Genomic DNA, 23,254 nt, shown 5'->3' with positions numbered 1-23,254 from the left:
ATTCTGCACTCTCATTTCCTTCTCTATGAACGGTGTGCTTTGTCTGTATAGCACGCAAGAAACAATACTTTTCACTGCATGTTAATACATGTGACAATAATAAATCAAATCAAATGTTCTTGGAGAGACAACTGGGTTGTTAAGTGTTATCTTCATAACTTGTAATTGAGATGCAATTTTTTCTTGAATAGCGTAATGCATTTTTGCATTTGTATTTTTGTCATTGTTTTGTAATAAAAAGAGAGAGCGGGACAATGGCCTACTGGTCTCCTTCTGTGATGTAACTGCTCCATGAAGTTTAATGAGGGATTTGAAGTTGGAACAGAGATGGAATGTGCATGCGCGCAGCAGGCCTCGGTGAGACGTCCCAGAACCAGCCGGCTGTGGCGCATGCGCGTTGCGGGATTAGGTGAGACGTCCCGGAGTCGGCTGGCTGTAGCGCATGCGCGCTGCCGGCCCAGGTGGCAACCCCCGAGCCGGCTGGCTGTGGCGCAGGCGCCCTGCCGGCCCAGGTGGCTGTCCACGAGCCGGCTGGCTGTGGCGCATGCGCCCTGCCGGCCCAGGTGGCAGTCCCCGAGCCGGCGGCGAGGGTGCTGTCGGGGTCGCTGCAGCTATGAGGTGAGATCCAGTGGCTGCGGGATTTATGCGGTTAAAGCGCGGATACGGTTTTCCAGCCGTTATAACATCCCTCCCTCCTGTTCGACATTGCGGCCTGTCACTGATGAAATTATCGCTATTCCTCAGGATCAGATTTGAGGGACGCGATGCTGAGGCCTGGTGTCGAGGCTGGTGGGTGGCTGGAGAGAAGAGTAAATCCAGGCAATGTTCAGAGCGGTGATTCTGGGCTCTACTTAATTGCGGCGCATCCTCGTCGATATGTCGGCCCCCACTTAGTTTGTGCAGGGATTTCGACCTTGAAATCTGCACATTATAACCAATTAATAGATTTTTCTTTATTTTTCTGTTTCTACCTGGACATATTCCTCTATTTTCACGTGTTGGGTGGTTTTGATTGATTGCTTGCATCCCAGTGCAACAAGCTATATATACCTTTAAAAGCTTACTTACAAACAAACAACTACCTTAGAAAAAAGCAAAATACTGCGGATGCTGGAATCTGAAACAAAGACAAAATGCTGGAAAATCTCAGCGGGTCTGACGGCATCTGTGGAGAGAGAATAGAGCCAATGTTTTGGTTCGTCGAGCTGCCGAAGGGTCATCCAAGACCTGCTGTCAGACCTGCTAAGCTCTGCTGTAGAAATTCAGGCCGAGGCGCTCTGGCGACTTGATAAGTAAATCATTGCCTGATGTACTCGACCACTGAAAACAAGACCACGGCTTCCAACCTTGTTGTGTGCTGTGTACGCGGTTATTGGTTTCAATGCTTTAATTAGCCTCAGTGCATCTCCACCAATGTCATCCAATAAAAGTTGCTCATTTTCTGCAAGTGTGGCTATGGTTAACATTGTTTACGCCATCTGCATTAGGTTCAGTAGAAAATGCCTTGCATCCATTCGTGCAAGACAAGTAAATACTTCAAAAAATGTCTGCATGTGGATGAAACCCTCATTGTGGCCAAACTATGGCTCAGTGATTTCTACTAGACAACAAAACAACTCCTGCTGGAATGTGCATGGATGTTGAGTGAGAACAGGTTGACAGGGATCTTTCATAAACTAAAAATTCTGGATGCACTCAGCAATTCAGGCAGTATCTGTGTAGAGAGAACCAGTGTTAATGTTTCAGTTCCATAAACTTTCATCAGAATTATCTTTACAAACAGCCTGCCAACAAATGCTGGTTCCATTTTTCTCTGTCTAACTGTAATTAGAATTGGCTGTAACGGCTTCTGATCTCACTCCTATACTGTTATCTCTGGTGTCCCCACAAGGATCCATCCTTGGCCCCCTACTATATCTCATCTACACACTGCCCATTCAAATCACCATCTGAAAATCATGTCATGTCATTTTCCACACATAATGACAACACCCAGCTCTGCTTCACCTCGCTCAACCCTTCCACTGTCTTTAAATTATCAGACTGCTTCTCTCTCATCCTGCACTCGATGTACAGAAATTTCCTCTAAATATTGCAAAAACCAAAGCCATTGTCTTCAGTCCCCACTACAAACTCCCTCACCACTGACCCCATCTCACTCCTTGGAAACTGTCTGAAGTTGAACCAGACTGTTCACAATCTTGTTGTCATATATCTGACTCCGAAATGAACTTCTGACTGCTTTTAAAAAAAATTCCTTCCTGGGATTGACTTTCTGTTGCCCATCCCCTCTTGTCTTTGAGAAGTTGGTGGTGAACTGCCTTCTTTTGAAGTTTCCACTCACCTTCCTGGCTTAGCTGCATCACTTCCTGGGTTTTCCCACACAATGGCTGAGTGCCTGTCTTGGCCTGTGCCAGGTTAGTGCATAAATATCCCAGGTCTGCTTGGCATTCACAAATCAAAGTGCTTCTGAAAGAGATAATTAATCTCCACTTGGAAAGGCACAGGTTAATTAGGGATAGTCAGCATGGTTTTGTCAGAGGGAGGTCATGCCTAACAAATTTGATAGAATTTTTAAAAGGTATGATTGGTGGATGAGGGAAGTGCAATTGATGTAGTTTATATGGATTTTAGCAAAGCCTTTGACAAGCTCCCACATGGGAGACTGATTGAGAAAGTTGAAGCACATAGAATTCAGAGAAACCCAGCGAGGTGGATCGAAACTGGCTTAGTAATAGGACACAAACTTAAACCTAGGCAGAACTTACAAAATCATAGAATCCTACAGTGTAGAATGAAGCCATTCGGCCCATCGAGTCTGCACTGACTACAATCCCACTCAGGCCCTATCCCCATAAGCCCATGCATTTACCCCAGCTAGTCCCCCTGACACTAAGGGGCAATTTAGCATGGCCATTCCATAGAAACCAAAGAAACTCTACAGTGCAGAAGGAGGCCATTTGGCCCATCGGGTCTGCACCGACCACAATCCCACCCAGGCCCTACCCCCATATCCCTACATATTTTACCCGTTAATCCCTCTAACCTACACATCTCAGGACACTAAGGGGCAATTTTAGCATGGTCAATCGACCTAACCCGCACATCTTTGGACTGTGGGAGGAAACCGGAGCACCCGGAGGAAACCCACGCAGACACGAGGAGAATGTGCAAACTCCACACAGACAGTGACCCAAGCCGGGAATTGAACCCAGGTCCCTGGAGCTGTGAAGCTACAGTGCTAACCACTGTGCTACCGTGCCGCCCTCATTCACCTTTGGATTGTGGGAGAAAACCAGGGCAACTGGAGGAAACCCACGCAGACATGGGGAGAACGTGCAAACTCCAAACAGACAGTGACCCAAGCCGGGAATCGAACCCGGGTCGCTGGCGCTGTGAGGCAGCAGTGCTAACCACTGTGCCACCGTGCTGCCAGGTGGTGGTAGAAGGCTGTTTGAGTGACTGGAGACCAGTGTCCAGTGCCATACCACAAGGTTCAGTGCTGGGACCCTTATTGTTTGTTATATACGTAAATGATATAAATAATAATGTGGGGGGAATGAAAAGCATGTTTGTAGATTGCATCAGGATTGGTAGGATGGTTAATAGTGAAGAAGAAAGTTGTAGGTTACAGGAAGATATAGATGGGCAGAGCAGTGGCAGATTGCATTTAACCCTCATAAGTGCGAGGTCATGCACTTTGGGAGAAGTAACAAGACAAGGGAATATCTAATAAATGGCAAGACACCAGGAAGCTCAGAGAAACAGATGGATCCTGGGGTACTTATTCATAGATCCCTGAAGGCGACAGAGCAGGAGAGTAGGATAGTTAAGAAGGCATATGGGAAACTTGCTTTTATCAGTCGTGGCATAGAGTACATGAGCAAGGAGATAATGTTGGAGCTGTACAGAATGTTGGTCAGGCCACAGCTGGGATAGTGTGCGCAGTTCTGGTCACCTCACTAGGTAGGATGTGATTGCATTAGAAGGGGTACAGAGGAGATTCACGAGAGTGTTGCCTGGGATGGAGCATTTGAGCAATAGAGAGAGACTGGATAAGCTTGGATTGTTTTCTTTAGACCAGAAAAGGCTGAGGGGGGACACAACTGAAGTGTATAAGATTATGTAGGGTATCGACAGGATGAATAGGAAGCAGCTGTTCCCCTTGGTTGAGGGGTCAAGCACTGGGGGGGGGGGGGATATTTTTAGGGTAAAGGGCAGAAGATTCAGTGGGGATTTGAGAAAAATAAATTCACTGAGGGTGGTGGGAAGCGGGGGACAATCCAAAGTTTGGGAACTGCTGTTCTAACATAATCCTAAGGTCTCATCTTTGATGATGGTGGCTGGATAGGGTTAAGGTATTTTTAAAAGTATAAGTTTATTGCATAGAATGGTGTTTTTCTGTCTAATTAGTTATGTTCTCTTTGTCTTTCAGCAAAATGATAAGAGATCTAGGAATTTTATCTTGGATCCAGCAGATGGGTGGGTTGGGATCCTGCAGTTTACCATTCTGTTATTTTGAATATTGTACTTAGAAAATATCTTTGACGTCCACAGATTTACAAGGCGACTGTTTGGTGGCAGGACGCTTCCCTCTTATTTAGTGATGGCTGTCCTGATTGTCTTTATTGTGGGTGCTGCTCTAACCATGTTATTGCCCAAAGTTGTGGAAAGTGGAGCTGTTGTTGCCCGTAGGGAGCAGGTTGACCAGAGAACCAATGCTCAGGATTCCTTCACCATTATCATGCAGTCCTACAACAGGACGGACCTGCTTCTTAAACTGCTGAATCATTATCAAGCCATTCCAAATCTACACAAAATCATTGTGGTTTGGAATAGTGTTGGAATAAAAGTGCCAAAAGACTTATGGGATTCACTGGGACCACATCCCATCCCTGTTATTTTTAAGGAACAGACTATGAATAGAATGCGCAACCGACTGGAGCCAATTCCGGAACTGGAAACCAAAGGTGAGATTTTGTGAAATGTTATTGTTGGGTTGAATTAGCTGCATCTGGTTTTTACCTGTTCTTTTTGTTCTACCCTTCCCCAGTGCTATTTGAAACTGGGTGTATTTCTGTAACTTGTGTTCAATGAAAATTTTGCATTGGACTCCCTCTCCTTTTATTGTTAAATGTGCCTTGCTCCTCTCTTCCCAGTTACAGTTTGCATCTGGTTTCCATGGCCTGGTTATCAGTAAATTTTAAATTTAGTTTCTGAGAAATAATTTGTGAAGTAGAGATGTTTCTATTTGAAGAAGTGGGTTCAAAACCACCAAGCTTGTGTTTTCAATATTATGAGTATAATTAATGAAAGTTAATTCAAGCAAATTCTTCACTATGGTGAAAAATTCATGTATAAAATACAGCGAAGGATTAGTTAGGAGTAAGCAAGGCAGAAATCTTTAATCTAAAAAGGTTAGATACATGCAATAAATGCTGATCTTGCCAGTGATGCCACACTTGGTGAACACATAACTAAAATAAGCTGCTGTCAGACTATGCCCTTAAATGGACAGTATGAATGGGTTTGAAAGACAGATGCCTTTCTAGAGTGAAGATTGATGAGTTGTGCAGTAGTGAGTAGATAAAACTGAGATCGTTGAAAAATAGACCATCTTTTTTCGAAAATAATCTTCTGTATTTAAAATACTTGCATTTTCTCCTTGGTTTTTATCTACCATTGTAGAATATTTTTGTGAATTCTTGTTTAATATCTGTTAGTTGTATGATTATTTGTGTGACTATAAAGCAGCATTTTAATACATTTTCCCTTTTTGCAGCTATCCTGATGCTTGATGATGATGTTTTAATTAGCGCCTATGACCTTGATTTTGCCTACTCAGTGTGGCAGGTATGTGACTCAATGTTTCCTGACTGGATGGGTAGTTTTCAAGCAGCAGAACGCACCAAGGAATAAAATAAATCTTGTAAAAAACCATAAGTCAATTTATCCAGCGATAGTACGGATATTATTTTAAAAATCAGTGAGCTAGCTGTTTTAACCATCACTCCTGATTCATGCCTACTCAGTACATTGATATGCTTTTAAATATTTTCCTGATTGGCTCAATAGTTGCTTTCTTATGTTGATGCCGACTTTTTCTAAGTCTTTTCACCTTGATTTAATATATTTAACTACAAATCTTGCTTAGTGTAAAGGTTTGAGAAGAGATGGTAATGTCACTAGACTAGTAATTCACCCTGGCAGCTGGTGGAATTTAAATTCAATTAATTAATTAATTTGGAATTGAAGGCTTGTTTCAGCAATGGCACCATGAAACTATCATTGATTGCCATTAGATGTCCACAAATTAACTTACTTAATCTGGCCTACAAGTGAGTCCTTAAATACGGAGACCAATATTTCAAATGTGGCCTCATTAATGCCCTTTATAATGGAAGCATAACTTCCCTACTTTTGTATTCAATTCTCCTCATAGAAAACAATAGCGTTCTTTTAGCCTTTCTAATTAAGTGCTGTACCTGTATACTAATCTTTTGCGATTTATGTGTTGGAATACCCAGATCCCTCTGCATCTCAGAGCTCTGCAATTTCTCATCATTTAGATAATATGCTGCTTTTAAATTCTTCCTGCCAAAATAGACCATTTCATATTTTCCCACATGATACTCCATTTGTCAGATCTTTGTTCACTCACTTAACCTATTTGTATTCCTTGATAGCTTCCTTATGTCCTCTACAAAACTTACTTTCCTACACATATATCGTTGTGTCATCAGCAAATTTAGCGACCAAACCTTCAGAAACTTCATTCAATTCATTATATCAGTTATAAAAAGGTGAGGCCCCAGCACTGATCCCTGTGGCACTTGTTACATCTTGCCACCCAGAAAATTACCCATTTATGTCAACTCTATTTTTTGTTACCTAGTCAATTTTCCATCTATTCCAGTATATTACCCACTATACCATGAGCTTTGTTTTCTGCAATAACCTTTGCTGTGACACTTTATCAGATGTCTGTGGAAATATCAGTACAGCACATCCACCGGTTCCCCTTCATCCACAGCACATATTACTCCAAAGCACTCCAATACATTAATTAAACATGATTTCCCTCTCTCAAAACCACTCTGCCTGATTATCTTGAATTTATCTTCGTGCCCTGTTGTAATGTCTTTAGAACATAGAACAGTACAGCACAGAACTGGCCCTTCGGCCCACGATGTTGTGCCGAGCTTTATCTGAAACCAAGATCAAGCTATCCCACTCCCTATCATCCTGGTGTGCTCCATGTGCCTATCCAATAACCGCTTAAATGTTCCTAAAGTGTCTGACTCCACTATCACTGCAGGCAGTCCATTCCACACCCAACCACTCTCTGCGTAAAGAACCTACCTCGGACATCCTTCCTATGTCTCCCACCATGAACCCTATAGTTATGCCCCCTTGTAATAGCTCCATCCACCCGAGGAAATAGTCTTTGAACGTTCACTCTATCTATCCCGCTCATCATTTTATAAACCTCTATTAAGTCTCCCCTCAGCCTCCTCCGCTCCAGAGAGAACAGCCCTAGCTCCCTCAACCTTTCCTCATAAGACCTACCCTCCAAACCAGGCAGCACCCTGGTAAATCTCCTCTGCACTCTTTCCAGCGCTACCACATCCTTCTTATAGTGAGGTGACCAGAACTGCACACAATATTCCAAATGTGGTCTCACCAAGGTCCTGTACAGTTGCAGCACAACCCCACGGCTCTTAAACTCCAACCCCCTGTTAATAAAAGCTAACACACTATAGGCCTTCTTCACAGCTCTATCCACTTGAGTGGCAACCTTTAGAGATCTGTGGATATGGACCCCAAGATCTCTCTGTTCCTTCACAGTCTTCAGAACCCTACCTTTGACCCTGTAATCCACATTTAAATTAGCCCTACCAAGATGAATCACCTCACATTTATCGGGGTTAAACTCCATTTGCCATTTTTCAGCCCAGCTTTGCATCCTATCTATGTCTCTTTGCAGCCTACAACAGCCCTCCACCTCATCCACTACTCCACCAATCTTGGTGTCATCAGCAAATTTACTGATCCACCCTTCAGCCCCCTCCTCTAAGTCATTAATAAAAATCACAAAGAGCAGAGGACCAAGCACTGATCCCTGTGGCACTCCGCTAGCAACCTGCCTCCAGTCCGAAAATTTTCCATCCACCACCACCCTGTCTTCGATCAGATAGCCAGTTCCCTATCCAATCGGCCAACTTTCCCTCTATCCCACACCTCCTTACTTTCATCATAAGCCAACCATGGGGGACCTTATCAAACGCCTTACTAAAATCCATGTATATGACATCAACTGCCCCACCTTCATCAACACACTTAGTTACCTCCTCAAAAAATTCAATCAAATTTCACTGATGAGGCATGACTTGCCCTTCACGAATCCATGCTGACTATCCCGGATTAATCCGCATCTTTCTAAATGGTCGTAAATCCCATCCCTAAGGACCTTTTCCATCAATTTACCAACCACCGAAGTAAGACTAACCGGTCTATAATTACCAGGGTCATTTCTATTCCCTTTCTTAAACAGAGGAACAACATTCGCCACTCTCCAGTCCTCTGGCAACATCCCCGTGGACAGTGAGGACCCAAAGATCAAAGCCAAAGGCTCTGCAATCTCATCCCTTGCCTCCCAAAGAATCCTAGGATATATTTCATCAGGCCCAGGGGACTTATCGACCTTCAGTTTATTCAAAACTGCCAGTACATCCTCCCTCCGAGCATCTATTTCCTCCAGCCTATTAGCCTGTAACACCTTCTCTTCCTCAAAAACATGGCTCCTCTCCTTGGTGAACACTGAAGAAAAGTATTCATTCATCACCTCGCCCATCTCTACTGACTCCATACACAAGTTCCCACTACTGTCCTTGACCGGCCCTAACCTCACCCTGGTCATTCTTTTATTCCTCACATAAGAGTAAAAAGCCTTGGGGTTTTCCTTGATCTGACCCGCCAAGGACTTCTCATGTCCCCTTCTAGCTCTCCTAAGCCCCTTTTTCAGCTCATTCCTTGCTAACTTGTAACCCTCAATCGAGCCATCTGAACCTTGTTTCCTCATCCCTACATAAGCTTCCCTCTTCCTTTTCACAAGACATTCCACCTCTTTCGCGAACCATGGTTCCCTCACTCGGCCATTTCCTCCCTGCCTGACAGGGACATACGTATCAAGGACACCCAGTATTTGTTCCTTGAAAAAGTTCCACTTTTCATTAGTGCCTTTCCCTGACAGTTTCTGTTCCCATCTTATGCCCCCCAATTCTTGCCTAATCGCATCATAATTACCTCTCCCCCAATTGTAAACCTTGCCCTGCCGTACGGCCCTATCCCTCTCCATTGCAATAACAAAAGACACCGAATTGTGGTCACTATCTCCAAAGTGCTCTCCCACAACCAAATCTAACACTTGGCCCGGTTCATTTCCCAGTACCAAATCCAATGTGGCCTCACCTCTTGTCGGCCTATCCACATATTGTGTCAGGAAACCCTCCTGCACACACTGCACAAAAACTGCCCCATCCGAACTATTTGACCTACAAAGGTTCCAATCAATATTTGGAAAGTTAAAGTCCCCCATGACAACTACCCTGTGACCCCCACACATATCCATAATCTGCTTAGCAATTTCTTCCTCCACATCTCTATTACTATTTGGGGGTCTATAGTAAACTCCTAACAACGTGACCGCTCCTTTCCTATTTCTAACTTCAGCCCATATTACCTCAGTGTGCAGATCCCTCTCGAAGTGCCTTTCCGCAGCCGTTAAACTATCCTTGATTAACAATGCTACTCCTCCACCTCTTTTACCAGCTTCCCTACACTTACTGAAACATCTATACCGCGGAACGTCCAACAACCATTCCTGTCCTTGTTCTACCCACGTCTCCGTAATGGCCACAACATCGTAGTCCCAAGTACCAATCCACGCCCCAAGTTCATCTACCTTGTTCCGGATGCTCGTTGCATTGAAGTAGACACACTTCAACCCACCTTCCTGTCTACTGGTACCCACCCTTGACCTTGATACCTTCCCCAATACCTCACCACCCTCAACACTGACTTCTGGACTACAACTCCTTTTCCCACTCCCCTGACAAATTAGTTTAAACCCCCCTGAAGAGCCATATCAAATTTCCCTCCCAGGATATTGATGCCCCTCTGGTTCAGGTGCACCCCATCCTGTTTGTACAGGTCCTACCTTCGCCAGAATGTGTTCCAATTATCCACGTATCTGAAACCCTCCCTCCTACACCATCTCTGCAACCACATGTTTAACTGCACTCTCTCCCTGTTCCTCAACTGTCTATCACGTGGCACCAGTAACGTACCAGAGATGACCACATGTTTTGTCTTGGCTCTCAGCTTCCAGCCTAGCTCCCGAAATTCCTGTTTTAAATCCCCATCCCTTCTCTTACCTATGTCGTTGGTACCAATGTGTACCACGACTTGTGACTGTTTCCCCTCTCCCTTAAGAATCTGGAAAATACGGTCCGAGACGTCATGGACCCTGGCATCCAGTAGGCAACATACCATCCTCGAGTCTCTTTTGCTGCCAGAGAACTTCCTATCTATCCCTCTAAGTAACGAGTCCCCAATAACTATTGCCCTCCCGCTCTCCCCCTTACCCTCCCGAGCCACAGAGACGGACACAGTGCTGGAGATCCTCTCACTGCGGCTCACCACTGGTATGTCGTCCCCCTCAACCGTATCCAAAGCGGAATACTTGTTGCTAAGGGGAATGACCACAGGGAATCCCTGCACTGACTGCTTCCTCCCAGCCCCTCTCACCGTCACCCATCTATTTTCATTCCTCGGAGTAACTGTATCCTTAAAGCTTCTGTCTATGGCCACCTCTGCCTCCCTAATGATCCTACGTTCATCCAACTCCAGCTCCAGTTCCCTAACACCGTTTTGGAGGAGCTGCAGATGGGTGCACTTCCCACAGGTGTAATCAGCAGGGGCACTGACGTCATCCCTCACCTCAAACATAGTGCAAAAGGAACATTGCACTGCCTGCACACCCATCCCCTTTAGATACCTTGCCAGTACCAGGTAGAAACAGCAAAAATGAATTAAACTCACCCCTGCTCGCCCTTTCTGCCTAAGCTGTGAGCCGAAGCCCTTACAGCTTTCACTCAGCTTCCCACTCACTCCGCAGCCCACTCCCGATGCTGCTCACTGTATAGAGTGACTTTTATACTAAAAAATGCAATCTCCCAGAATCCCCTGCAGCCTACTCCCACTTCCTTTAATTTAAACCCTTGAAAAAAGCCCGCGAAAAAAATGGATTAAATAAATAAATCACAGCACTTTACTTACCCTCAGTACTCCTGCTGAGAATCTCTCCCTCTGTCCTGCACCACTTCGATAATAATAGCTTTTAACATTTTACATATGATAGATGTTGAGCCAACTGACCCATACTGTCTTGCTTTCTGTCTCGCTCTCTTTTTGAATAGGTTACATTAGCTATTTTCCAATCTAATAGAACCTTGCCGAATCTAGTGAATTTTAGGAAATTAAAACCAACACATCAAATATCTCACTAGCAACTTCTCTAAAAACTCTAGGATGAAGTCCATCACGATCCGTGGGCTTTTCTGTCCGCAGCACCAACTATTTGCTCAATATCACTTCTCAAGTGATTGTAATTTTCTTACATTCCTCCTTTTCCTAATTTATAGCAATTTCTGGGATGTTATTTATATCCTCTTTCGGGAAGACCAATGCACAATGCCTGTTTAATTCATCTGCCATTTTCTTATTATCCATTAATTCCCCAAATGTACTTTCTATAGGACCAATGCTCACTTTAACTCTTAAAAATATCCGTAGAACTTTTACTGTTTCTATATTTCTAGCTAACTTTCTCTCAAACACTTATTTTTTCCTCCTCATTAACATTTTAGCCATTTGTTTTTATTATTATGTCCGATCTTCCGACCTGCCACCCATTCTTGCACAACATTTCTAATTAACCACATATGGTGAGTCCTCCGCTTTGAATTTTTTGTTCTTATTGAAATGTACCTGTTTTGTGGTACTCTGAAATAGCCCCTTAAATGTCTGCCACTGTGTCTCTATTAACCAATCCCATTACCTAATTTGCCAGTTCATTTTTCGCTAGCTCTACTTTTATGCCTGCATAATTATCTTATTTAAGTTTAAATACTGGTCTTAGACACACTCTTCTCTCCCTCAAACTGAATGTGAAATTTAATCATGTAATGATTGCTGCTACCTTGGGGCGCCAAGATCATTAATTAATTCTATCTCATTTCACAATACCAGGTATAGCCTGCTCTCTGTTGGATGCCAGAGCGTGCTGTTCTCAGAAACTATCCCGAAAACATTCTATGAATTCCTTATCTAGGCTACTTTGCCCATCTGCTTTTTCCAATCTATATATAGATTAAAAGCCCCATGATTATCACCATATCTTTCTGACAAACTCATAGTGCCTTCCTTTATATCCTGTCTACCATTTGGTTACTTTAGGGGACTTGCACATCACTCCCACAAGTGAGTTGTTGCCTTTGCCATTTCTCACCTCTACCCAAACTAATTCCACATCCTGGTTTCCTGAACTTGGGTCATATCTTTATTGTGCTAATACCATCACTAATTTACAGAACCACCTCTCCAACTTTTCCTAGCTTCCTGTCCTTCCTAACTGTATTGTATCATTTAATATTAAGGTTCCAATCTATGCTATGTTGCAGCCATGTCACTGTAATGGCTATCAGATCAAAATTTGCACTGTCTGTTTATCTGTTTTGTTTTATTTGCTTATATGTATTCAGGTACAGAATCCTGAGTTTGGTCCTTTTATTATTTTTGTAAGCTCTAGCCTTATCTGCTGATATAGCCTATTCCTGCTTTTATTTTCTTAATACTCAGATTTGTATTTTTTTGTCCCTTCCTGTCACAGTCTGTTTATCATTCCCCATACTAATACTTTCTCTCTTGCTCTGTCTTTACTTTTTGATTTATCACATCTCCCTAAATTTGATCTCTTGCCCTGGCTATTTAGTTTAAAATCCTCTCTACTTCTCTAGTTACATGGCTTGCTGGGACATAAGTGGACTGTTGCAATGGTATAGCCTCCACTTTCCCCAGTACAGATGCCAGTGGCCCATGAACCAGAATCTACTTATCCCATTATCAGATTTTGAGCCAAACATTCATTTCTCTAATGCCAATTTGCATGCGGCTCAGGTAATAATCCAGAGATTATTACCTTTGAGATTTAGCTTTTCAAATTTAGTGCCCAGCTCTTCATTTTCTTTATGTCGAACCTATTGCCTAGCCTTACCTATGTCATTGGCGAATACATGGACCATGACCACTGGATCTGGATCTTCCCCCTCCTTTTGCAAGTCCCTCTCCAGCCCTGAGCAGATATCCTGAACTTTGGCATCATGCAGGCAACACAACTCTTGACAGAAGAGACCAATATCCATCCTCTGACTATGCTTTCTCCTAACATGACCACATTCCTCTTTGTCCCCCACAATTGAATGGTATCTTTCAGCATGATGTCATGGTCAGTCTGCTCATTCATCTTGCAATCATTCTCATAGGAATAGGATAAGAAGAAATAAAATAAATGGAAATGGGGTGAAGGTGGAGGAGAGAGTTCATGCTCTGAAGCTGTTGAACTCAGTGTTGGAAGATGAAGTGCTGTTTCTCCAGTTTTCATTGGGCTTCCCTTGAACATTGCAAAAGGTCTGGACGTGTGGACAGGAGAGCAAAGTGGTGTGTTGAAATGGCAAGTGACAGGAAGGTCTGGGTCCTGCTTGCGATGGACCAAAGGTGTTCTGCAAAGCGGTCACCCGGTCTGCATTGGCTCTATTCTCTCTCCACAGATGCTATCAGATCTGCTGAGTTTTTCTAGCATTTTCTGTTTTTGTTTTAGATTCCAACATCTGCAATATCTTGCCTTTAACAATGTTGGCCTTGCTGGTGATGCCCTCATCCTATGAAGGAATAAAATAAAATGTATTGGGACAATCTCGAGGCACTTGTACATGCAGTTACTCTTGAGTACCTTATCTTACCAATGAGTACAAATTTGGAATGTTGTGAGAAGTTTTGGGCATTTTACTGTCCCATTTCAATAATGAAAATATTGAGTGTAGACCAGCAAATATAATAATATTAGTCTCATTATTTCCAATACCTAATCAATGCAATAAAAGCTGGATAAATAGCCATTACTGTAGAGGCTATACGAGAATGTTCTAGTGCATTGGTTAGGACACACTTCTGTTTTGCACTCCACTTTGACCCCCCTTCCCCAACTTTCCTTTCTAGTCGACCAAAGACGCTGACAGGCGCAATTTCACTGTTGCCAGCTACCCTCTTATCCTCACAAAGCAGTGTTTAGCTCTGTTGCCTCACAGTGCCAGGGACCTAGGTTCAATTCCGGCCTTGGTTAACTGTCTGTGTGGAGTTTGCACTTTTTCCCCGTGTCTGCGTGGGTTTCCTCCAGGTGCTCCGGTTTCCTCCCACAGTCCAAAGATGTGCGGGTTAAGTGGATTAGCCATGCTGAATTGCCCCTTAGTGTTAAGGGGATTAGCAGGGTAAATACGTGAGGTTATGAGGATAGGGCCTGGGTAGGATTGTGGTTGGTGCAGACTTGATGGACCGAATGGCCTCCTTCTGCACTGTATCATTCTATGATTCAATGATAGTGTCAGGGGAATTAGCAGGATAAATATGTGGGGTTACGGGGATAGAGCCTGGGTGGGATTGTTGTTAGTGCAGGCTCGATGGGCCAAATAACCTCCTTCTGCACTGTAGGGATTCTATAATTCTGAACGGTGAACGTAGAGAAAGAGTATTGGCTGGTGATTTATTTGTGGAGTTGTTGCAGCTGAACTCGATCTTGTCCTTGTCTGATTTTCACACCAGTGCACATATGAGCAGGACACATTTGATAGCAATCAGGAGCACAAAGTCTGGCTTTTTTTTTCTCGTCAAACCCCAACTCACGGACTCTAGGGCACTGTCAAAGATTAGCTGATGCACAGCTCATGGATTGAACTTGGAAATTCTCTAGTCTGAGTGGCTTACTGCCATGTCCTCTGATAAATTTATAACAGCAACTTGCATAACACAGGAGTGTTATCAAACAAAGCTTGACACAGAGCCACATTAGAAAATTTTGAGACAGTGACCAAAAACTTGACCAAAGAGATGGACTTTAAGGATGGTCTTAAAGAGAAGGGAGTTGCAATGATGTTTAGGGAGAAAAATTCGGATCTTAGGGCCCTGACATTACAAGGCATGGCAGCCATTGGTGAAGCAATTAAAATTTGTTGTGCTCAGGAGGCCAGACTTGGAAGATCACTGAGATCTCAATGGACTAGAGGATGAGAAGAGTTTACAGAGGTAGGAAGGGGTAAAGTCCTGGAGAGATTTGAATCCAGGCTGAGACTCTAACAACTTCATCATAAAGTCTTAGTGCAGTGATGATCCAAAGAAAAACAACAAACTGATTTCTGCTGTAAAGGGAATGATTGGCAGTAGGTTGAGCTGTAGAATTCAGAAAGATGGCAGTTAAGAGGAAACCTCATCAAGGTACATTAAATGGATAAATGACCAACCTGTGGTATTGGAAAACTTTGTCCTAATTGGTATGAAATAAAGCTAAAGCTGATACTGGAAAGAATGTCCTTATTCTGTGTTTTGTATTTCAGCAATTTCCAGATCAAATAGTCGGATTTGTCCCACGGAAGCATGTCACAACGTCCTCAGGAATTTACAGCTATGGCAGTTTTGAACTCCAGAACACACTAGGTGGAAGTGGTGATCATTACTCCATGGTGCTAATTGGAGCCGCATTTTTCCATGCCAGTTACCTCGAAAAGTTTAAAGTCCAACTCCCAGCTGTACACAGTTTAATAGACAAGACCCAGAACTGCGACGACATTGCCATGAATTTTATAGTTGCAAAATATACAGGGAAGCCATCAGGCGTGTTTGTGAAGCCGGTGGATATGAGGAATCTGGAAAAAGATTCTAACAGTGGCTTCAATGGGATGTGGCACCGGGCAGAGCACTTGCTTCAAAGATCTTGGTGTTTGAATCAGCTGGCTGCTATCTATGGCGGCATGCCTCTGAAATATTCCAACATTATGATCTCGCAATTTGGGTTTCCTAACTATGCAAATCACAAAACAAAAAGCTGAAGAATACACTGGGCAGTTGTTGGTGTATCAACTGCTAATACAGACTTTACACATGGAGATGGAGATTGAACAGAGATTGATCTGATTTTGATGTGTTTCCCTGCTTGTCCAGCAGAGGGTGATGTAATAGGAATGAATCTTCTCTTACTGTGCAGGTGCCACTGTTGAAGCAGATGCTGTCAAGTGTTGCTACTTTTAATTTTGGCAGCTGCTGTAAGTCTTTCTGTCACAGTCTGTAATTCTGCAGAAGATTTTGTGCGAGTGTGCTGTCTTTTGTTTAATTATCTGTTGTTTCTGCTTTTCCAAAGGGCAGTCATGTCTTAATCAACTATTGCCACTAGTGGCTGGAGTGGCCAATTTGTAGACTTGAGTCTGTTACAATATCTTCACCTCTACAAGTGATAAATGGTATGCCTCACCCACTGTTAGAGTGCTTTGAAAAGATTATGTCTGCACTGCTCTGCTTCTTTGAATCTGATTTGTTTCACTCCCGTCCTTCCTATTTTTGATTATTGCTGTTGGCGTTTATTTGATGTCCTTGTACGATCCCACGATACTATGATGTGTATAACCTGAGTGAATAAACCTCACAATAACTTGCATAGGATTCTCTTTATCTCTCTCTCTCTTTGTCCTTTTCTCCCTCTCTCTTTCTGTCTGTCCCTCTCCCCATTCCTGCTAGCTTCATGCTGTTTGAGAGGAGGGGGAAAATGCTGTTTCAGTGTTAAATCTTTTTCCCCCTTCTTCACTGCCACTCCCAAAGTCCTCTATCTGTTCTCCTGGGTCAGATGTCCTTATCGTGGTTTGTATACTGCTCAGGCTTGGAGACATTGAAAATGCTTAGAATATTTTTTGTAAAATGTTTCTCTTTATGCGGGATATAAAATTTATTTTTCATTTTCACCTCTCCATCTGTCCTCTGGAAGCAGTGTTTATTGGGGTAAAATTTCACTGATACCAGCCATCCTGTTCTGGCCCAGTAGCCGCTCTTCATGTTGAGTGTCTCCAGACTATTCATCTGTGAGTATTTTTCGGCAGTGCAATTTTGTCTATTTTGACCTTTATGTCTGTGCATTTTCTAGCAACAGTTATCATGCAACAATCAGGAGCTGGAAGTCTCACTGATATTTTAACAGTATTAAGAGATCAAGTAAATCCTGTGGTGCATTTACTTGCCAAAGGATCTGATGTAACTTCTAGTTGCAATCAAACTGCAGCTTTGAATTATTCAATATTCAGTTAAGAATTACAGAATGGTTGAAACATTTGCTGCCCAAATTATTTGTACTTTGACAAGATGATTTGTTCTTAGTTAAATTGGAAGCATGTTTGTATCATTACCAATATAATAGAAATCTTAAACCTTGATGATGCTATTCATGAACATGTGCTTGTATTAGAACTGATAAAGCACAATCCTGACACTATATTAAATGATCATGAAGTGTTATTGATAATGTGGGTGGTAAAAACAATTAAAGGAAAGCGTGTATGCTGAAGTCTCAATACAGATTGGTTTGACATTGCTGATAAAAATGAATGAACTTTAGTAACTAATATTTGTTGTCTAGATAGAGGTTTGACTTATATCCATTCCAATTATGAATGTGATTTTTGCAGCTCTACTAACCCGTTATGCTTCCTGTGCTTCATGTATTTCATTTTTATCTATGCACAAATTTATTTCACCTCACAGCTGATGCCCTTTCCTGAGCATCTATGCCTTTAACGTTGAAACCATAGGTGAAATTTTATGGGTCCTCAGAGGTGTGTTTGAAGGAGAGGTTGGACTCATAAAATCCAATGCGTGACATCTGCTGCCTATCCTCACCCCCACATCTTTCTCCCATTTTGGTGGGAGACAGTGGAGACTCAGGAGGTCCGCTATTTTACCCATCACATCTGGAGGGCCGTGCCAAGTGGGTGGCCTGGCAATTTTAGCTGTGGGGACTCATGTCAGGTAAGGAGTAGGCTACCTCCTGTGGGGATCTCCTGTGTCTATCAGATGCAACTCCTAGCTTCTTGGCTCCCTGTTCCCCTCACTGGAGCCTGCCAGCCAGTTCTCACTGGTACTTGAGATGTAATTTAGCCTGGACTCTGTGGCTCCTGTTTTTTGGAAGCTGGCTATAGTGCCACCTATGGCACCACTCAATTCTGATATTTCAATGGCCAGCATCTTTCTTCAAGTGGGAAGATGGGAGCAGCAGTCTTGCCATTAGCCACTTAATGCCCCACTTAGTGTTAAATGGCTACAGGATAGCTGGTATTGGTGGGACTCTTCAGATGGTGAAACACCATAATCCAACAATTCCTACTCCATTTGTAATTTTGGTTTAGAAGATGAGGCAGTTATTGATGATAGTTTCAAACCCATCACATTTCAAAATTAATTAGAATCAAAATATTGGTTGCATCATGATTTCAGAGTGGTCCTCTGGTTATTACATTTGGAAAATAATATAAAACGTTTTAGAAGATTCTTCATGTCACAAACATACATTCCTGACTGCATCTAGGGATTTTCAAAAATAAGCAATGGGTGGTCAGGGTAAGGAGGGAAGCTCGATGCAGAATAAATGAAAATGATTCATTATTTTGATATTTGACTTGTGCAATGACTAGAATGACTGTAATACAAGCATTGGTCACAAGAGGTCCCTCTGGTATTTAGTAGGAGCCGTAAAGTAGCATTAGGGCACAAAACAGATTTGTTGCCTTTTTTGTTAATGATTAAAGAAATTGGTCATTCATTTCTGTAAATGACCAAATAGTGAAGGAGTTGGGCAAGAAAGAAGTGGGAGAGCATGCGGACTGAGGTCAGAGCCTAAGTATAGGAAGCAGAACAGGTTAAAGATTAAGTTCAGTTGACGGTAATGATCTTGGGGGCAGGATCAAGGAGAGAAATCATGGACCCTGGTGCTGCTTCTCTTCTCCTTATCCACCCACCATGCTCCTTAACCCTCTGCCTCGCATCTTTTGGGTATCTAGAGTTGGGAACCATAGTCACAGTGGGGTTGAACTGTTTGATATTGGTTTGGCAATACTTATTAGCTTTTGGTTAAGGGCAGAATAAGACATAAGAGAGGTCAAAATCAAACGGACTGCTGACTCTCATTGTTTATAGCAGTGGTTCCCAAAGGGTGCGGCGCGCCACACTGGTGCGGCGAGAGAGGATGGCAAGTGTGGCGGAAGATTCAAGGACAATCAAAGAAACATTTAAACATGGTTAGATATTTTACCAAAGTGAGAGCAAGAGCATCAAGTGATGCATTGTTTTATACTTTCTGGATGTCCCATGATCATATTATAAAGTAGTTCTGTTCTATGTTATGAATCAAGCACTGCTAGGAGTTTTTTTTTTGTTTTTGAATGTATTTCTTATCAATAAAAAATTTGGTGTGGCGCGAGCAAATTTTTATTCCGAAAGTGCGGCCCAGTGAAAAAAGTTTGGGAACCACTGGTTTATAGATACAGAAAAATTTGCTACAATCTGTTTGGATGTTAGTATAAACATCTGGGGATTTTTGTTGGAATTTTTTTTTCATCCATGGGACATGGGCATTGCTGTCTGGCCAGTATTTATTGATGTGGAGATGCCGGCGTTGGACTGGGGTAAACACAGTAAGAAGTTTAACAACACCAGGTTAAAGTCCAACAGGTTTATTTGGTAGCAAAAGCCACACAAGCTTTCGAGGCTCTGAGCCCCTTCTTCAGGTGAGTGGGAGTTCTGTTCACAAACAGAACTTATAATGACACAGACTCAATTTACATGAATAATGGTTGGAATGCGAATACTTACAACTAATCCAGTCTTTAAGAAACAAAACAATGGGAGTGGAGAGAGCATCAAGACAGGCTAAAAAGATGTGTATTGTCTCCAGACAAGACAGCCAGTGAAACTCTGCAGGTCCACGCAACTGTGGGAGTTACAAATAGTGTGACATAAACCCAATATCCCGGTTGAGGCCGTCCTTGTGTGTGCGGAACTTGGCTATCAGTTTCTGCTCAGCGACTCTGCGCTGTCGTGTGTCGCGAAGGCCGCCTTGGAGAACGCTTACCCGAATATCAGAGGCCGAATGCCCGTGACCGCTGAAGTGCTCCCCAACAGGAAGAGAACAGTCTTGCCTGGTGATTGTCGAGCGGTGTTCATTCATCCGTTGTCGCAGCGTCTGCATAGTTTCCCCAATGTACCATGCCTCGGGACATCCTTTCTTGCAGCGTATCAGGTAGACAACGTTGGCCGAGTTGCAAGAGTATGTACCGTGTACCTGGTGGATGGTGTCATTGTCCGCAGCAAACTACCCAGCCTTCAGGAGAACAGTGACCAAGACACCACACAACCCTGCCACAGCAACCTCTGCAAGACGTGCCGGATCATCGACACAGATGCCATCATCTCACGTGAGAACACCATCCACCAGGTACACGGTACATACTCTTGCAACTCGGCCAACGTTGTCTACCTGATACGCTGCAAGAAAGGATGTCCCGAGGCATGGTACATTGGGGAAACTATGCAGACGCTGCGACAACGGATGAATGAACACCGCTCGACAATCACCAGGCAAGACTGTTCTCTTCCTGTTGGGGAGCACTTCAGCGGTCACGGGCATTCGGCCTCTGATATTCGGGTAAGCGTTCTCCAAGGCGGCCTTCGCGACACACGACAGCGCAGAGTCGCTGAGCAGAAACTGATAGCCAAGTTCCGCACACACAAGGACGGCCTCAACCGGGATATTGGGTTTATGTCACACTATTTGTAACTCCCACAGTTGCGTGGACCTGCAGAGTTTCACTGGCTGTCTTGTCTGGAGACAATACACATCTTTTTAGCCTGTCTTGATGCTCTCTCCACTCCCATTGTTTTGTTTCTTAAAGACTGGATTAGTTGTAAGTATTCGCATTCCAACCATTATTCATGTAAATTGAGTCTGTGTCATTGTAAGTTCTGTTTGTGAACAGAACTCCCACTCACCTGAAGAAGGGGCTCAGAGCCTCGAAAGCTTGTGTGGCTTTTGCTACCAAATAAACCTGTTGGACTTTAACCTGGTGTTGTTAAACTTCTTACAGTATTTATTGCCCATCCCTAGTTGCCCTTGGCTAGGCCAAGTTGGCTGTTCACATCTGCGTGGATTGATAGAATCACGTAATCAATTTAAGTGTGCTTTTTCCCAGGCTTACAGTTGATGGAATTTAAGAAAGCAAGGAACAGGAAAAGATAACTTGGCCCATGAATTTTTGTATTTCTTTTTTTTACATTTGATTTGCTGCGAAAAAAAGACACCAAAGAGCTGTGAGACTCTGTAAACAAAATGGCAGTTTGATTGAGCACTTTCAGGAAGAGGGAAGGAAAATTAGGGGGATAGTATAGTTCATGGAGACCAGTGCTATACATTGCTAAAGATTATGTGCAGAAAAAAATATGATTCCACCCCTCAACTATCTGTACTTATTCCAGCAGGAAAAGTCATGAATATTGTCTATTTTTAAATAATCTTTCTGTAGCTGTAATGAGGCTAGTTAAGCTATCAATGGTACTCAAATCTAGGGAGGATATCTAAATATAACAGAGATTAAAACAGATTGAAATCTGAAAGAGCAATTAGTTTCGGGAAGATGAGAAAACATGTTCATACAGATGCGAGTTTCACACGAAATCACGCAGATATGTTAAAATTGTTAGTTGTTTGGGATACATTGAGGCCTGATTGTAAGCAAGAAAAGAACCTGGTAAAACCCGTGAGTATTTTGGTAGAAGTTTTGAGGGGTTTTTGTTGAAATATCAGTGTCCGAGAAATTAGGACTCTTTTGATTAGAAGAAGGAAATGACAGAGGTATTGGAAATTATGGAGGGTTTTGATAAGTAGATTGAGATACTATTTCCACCAATGGATGAGTTAGGAACTGGAGGAGATAAATTTTTACACATGGTTGTTTGTGGAAATCCCCATCAGAAACAGTGTTTGAAACAGACTTCATAAAGCTTTTGAAAAGGAAATTAATACATAAATAAAACAAAAAGGATATGGGAAAAGGACAGGTGACTGAAATTAACTCTTTCAGGGAGTTGGCACTGGTTCCATTTTCTTTTAAATTTCAATGCTTGGCTTTTTTTTGCTTGGGTGGAATGATGTGAAGCATATTAAGTGACTACTCATTCACAGAATGGGTGTGACTTTTCTATAATTTGTAATTTACAAGGAAAAGTTTTTTGACTCATCAAGTTTGCTTCTTTCACAAGTATATAATCTTGGGGCACTTCTGCATTTGAATCATAGAAGAATGGAAGACATGTACTACTATATTCAACTCTCAGATTCTCAGATAATTGAATATATCAGAGGGCTTGCCTAAGGTACCAAGTACGTACTTTGCATTTGTTATTATGAGAAAAGATGATTCTAGGTACAACAAGCAATTAGGAAGGCAAATATTATGTTGACCTTAATTGCAAGAAGGATTGAGAAGAATAAGGAAGTCTTGCAGAGATTTGGTGAGACCCCAACTGGAGTATTATGTGTAGTTTTGGTACCAAAGGAAGGATGTACTTGCCCTAGATGGGGTGCAACACCGGTTCAGTTGTTTGAAACCTGGAATTAGGATGTTATCTTATACTCTCTGGAATTTAGAAGAAGGCGAGATGATCTCATTGAAAATCAAAAGATTCTGAGAGAGCTTAACGGAGTAGATGCTTAGAGGTTATTTCTCTTATCTGGAGGGTCTAGAACCAGAGGGCATAGTATCAGGATGAGAGTATGATCCACTTAGATCCAAGATGAAGAGAAATTTCTTCACTCAAGGTTTTAAATCTTTGGAATTCTGTATCCCAAAGGGTTGTAGATGTTCAATTGTTGAGTAGAAGTTGAGATTTATAGATTTATGTACCCTTAAGGAAATCAAAGGATATTGGGTTCATGCAGGAAAGTGGAGTTGAGGTCACAGTTCCACCATGTTCTTATTAAATGGCGAAGCAAACACAAGAGACTGTTACTCTTTGCTCTGATTAGCACTGCTGCCTCACAGCGCCAGGGACCCGG

General features: G+C 42.7%; 1 protein-coding gene across 5 annotated transcripts; it reads left to right on the top strand.

The window, feature by feature from the left end:
• The first annotated feature begins 457 nt into the window (after positions 1-457).
• Positions 458-17,726, top strand: extl2 (exostosin-like glycosyltransferase 2). Of its 5 annotated transcripts, none has more exons than XM_078218230.1 (4): positions 458-618; positions 4,558-4,970; positions 5,783-5,853; positions 15,726-17,726. In XM_078218230.1, exons 1-4 carry the CDS (start codon positions 545-547, stop codon positions 16,215-16,217), a joined length of 1,050 nt encoding a protein of 349 aa, XP_078074356.1. In that variant the 5' UTR covers positions 458-544; the 3' UTR covers positions 16,218-17,726. The 5 variants fall into 5 exon arrangements, with proteins under 5 accessions (XP_078074356.1, XP_078074357.1, XP_078074360.1 ...); XM_078218231.1 differs by having other exon boundaries at positions 538-618; positions 4,436-4,970; XM_078218234.1 differs by having other exon boundaries at positions 538-789.
• The last annotated feature ends 5,528 nt before the right edge of the window (positions 17,727-23,254 follow it).

This window comes from Mustelus asterias, chromosome 8 (genome assembly GCF_964213995.1).
Source record: "Mustelus asterias chromosome 8, sMusAst1.hap1.1, whole genome shotgun sequence".
NCBI lineage: Eukaryota > Metazoa > Chordata > Chondrichthyes > Carcharhiniformes > Triakidae > Mustelus > Mustelus asterias.
Note: the sequence above shows the minus strand (reverse complement) of the source record. Positions and strands in the feature narration are given on the sequence as shown.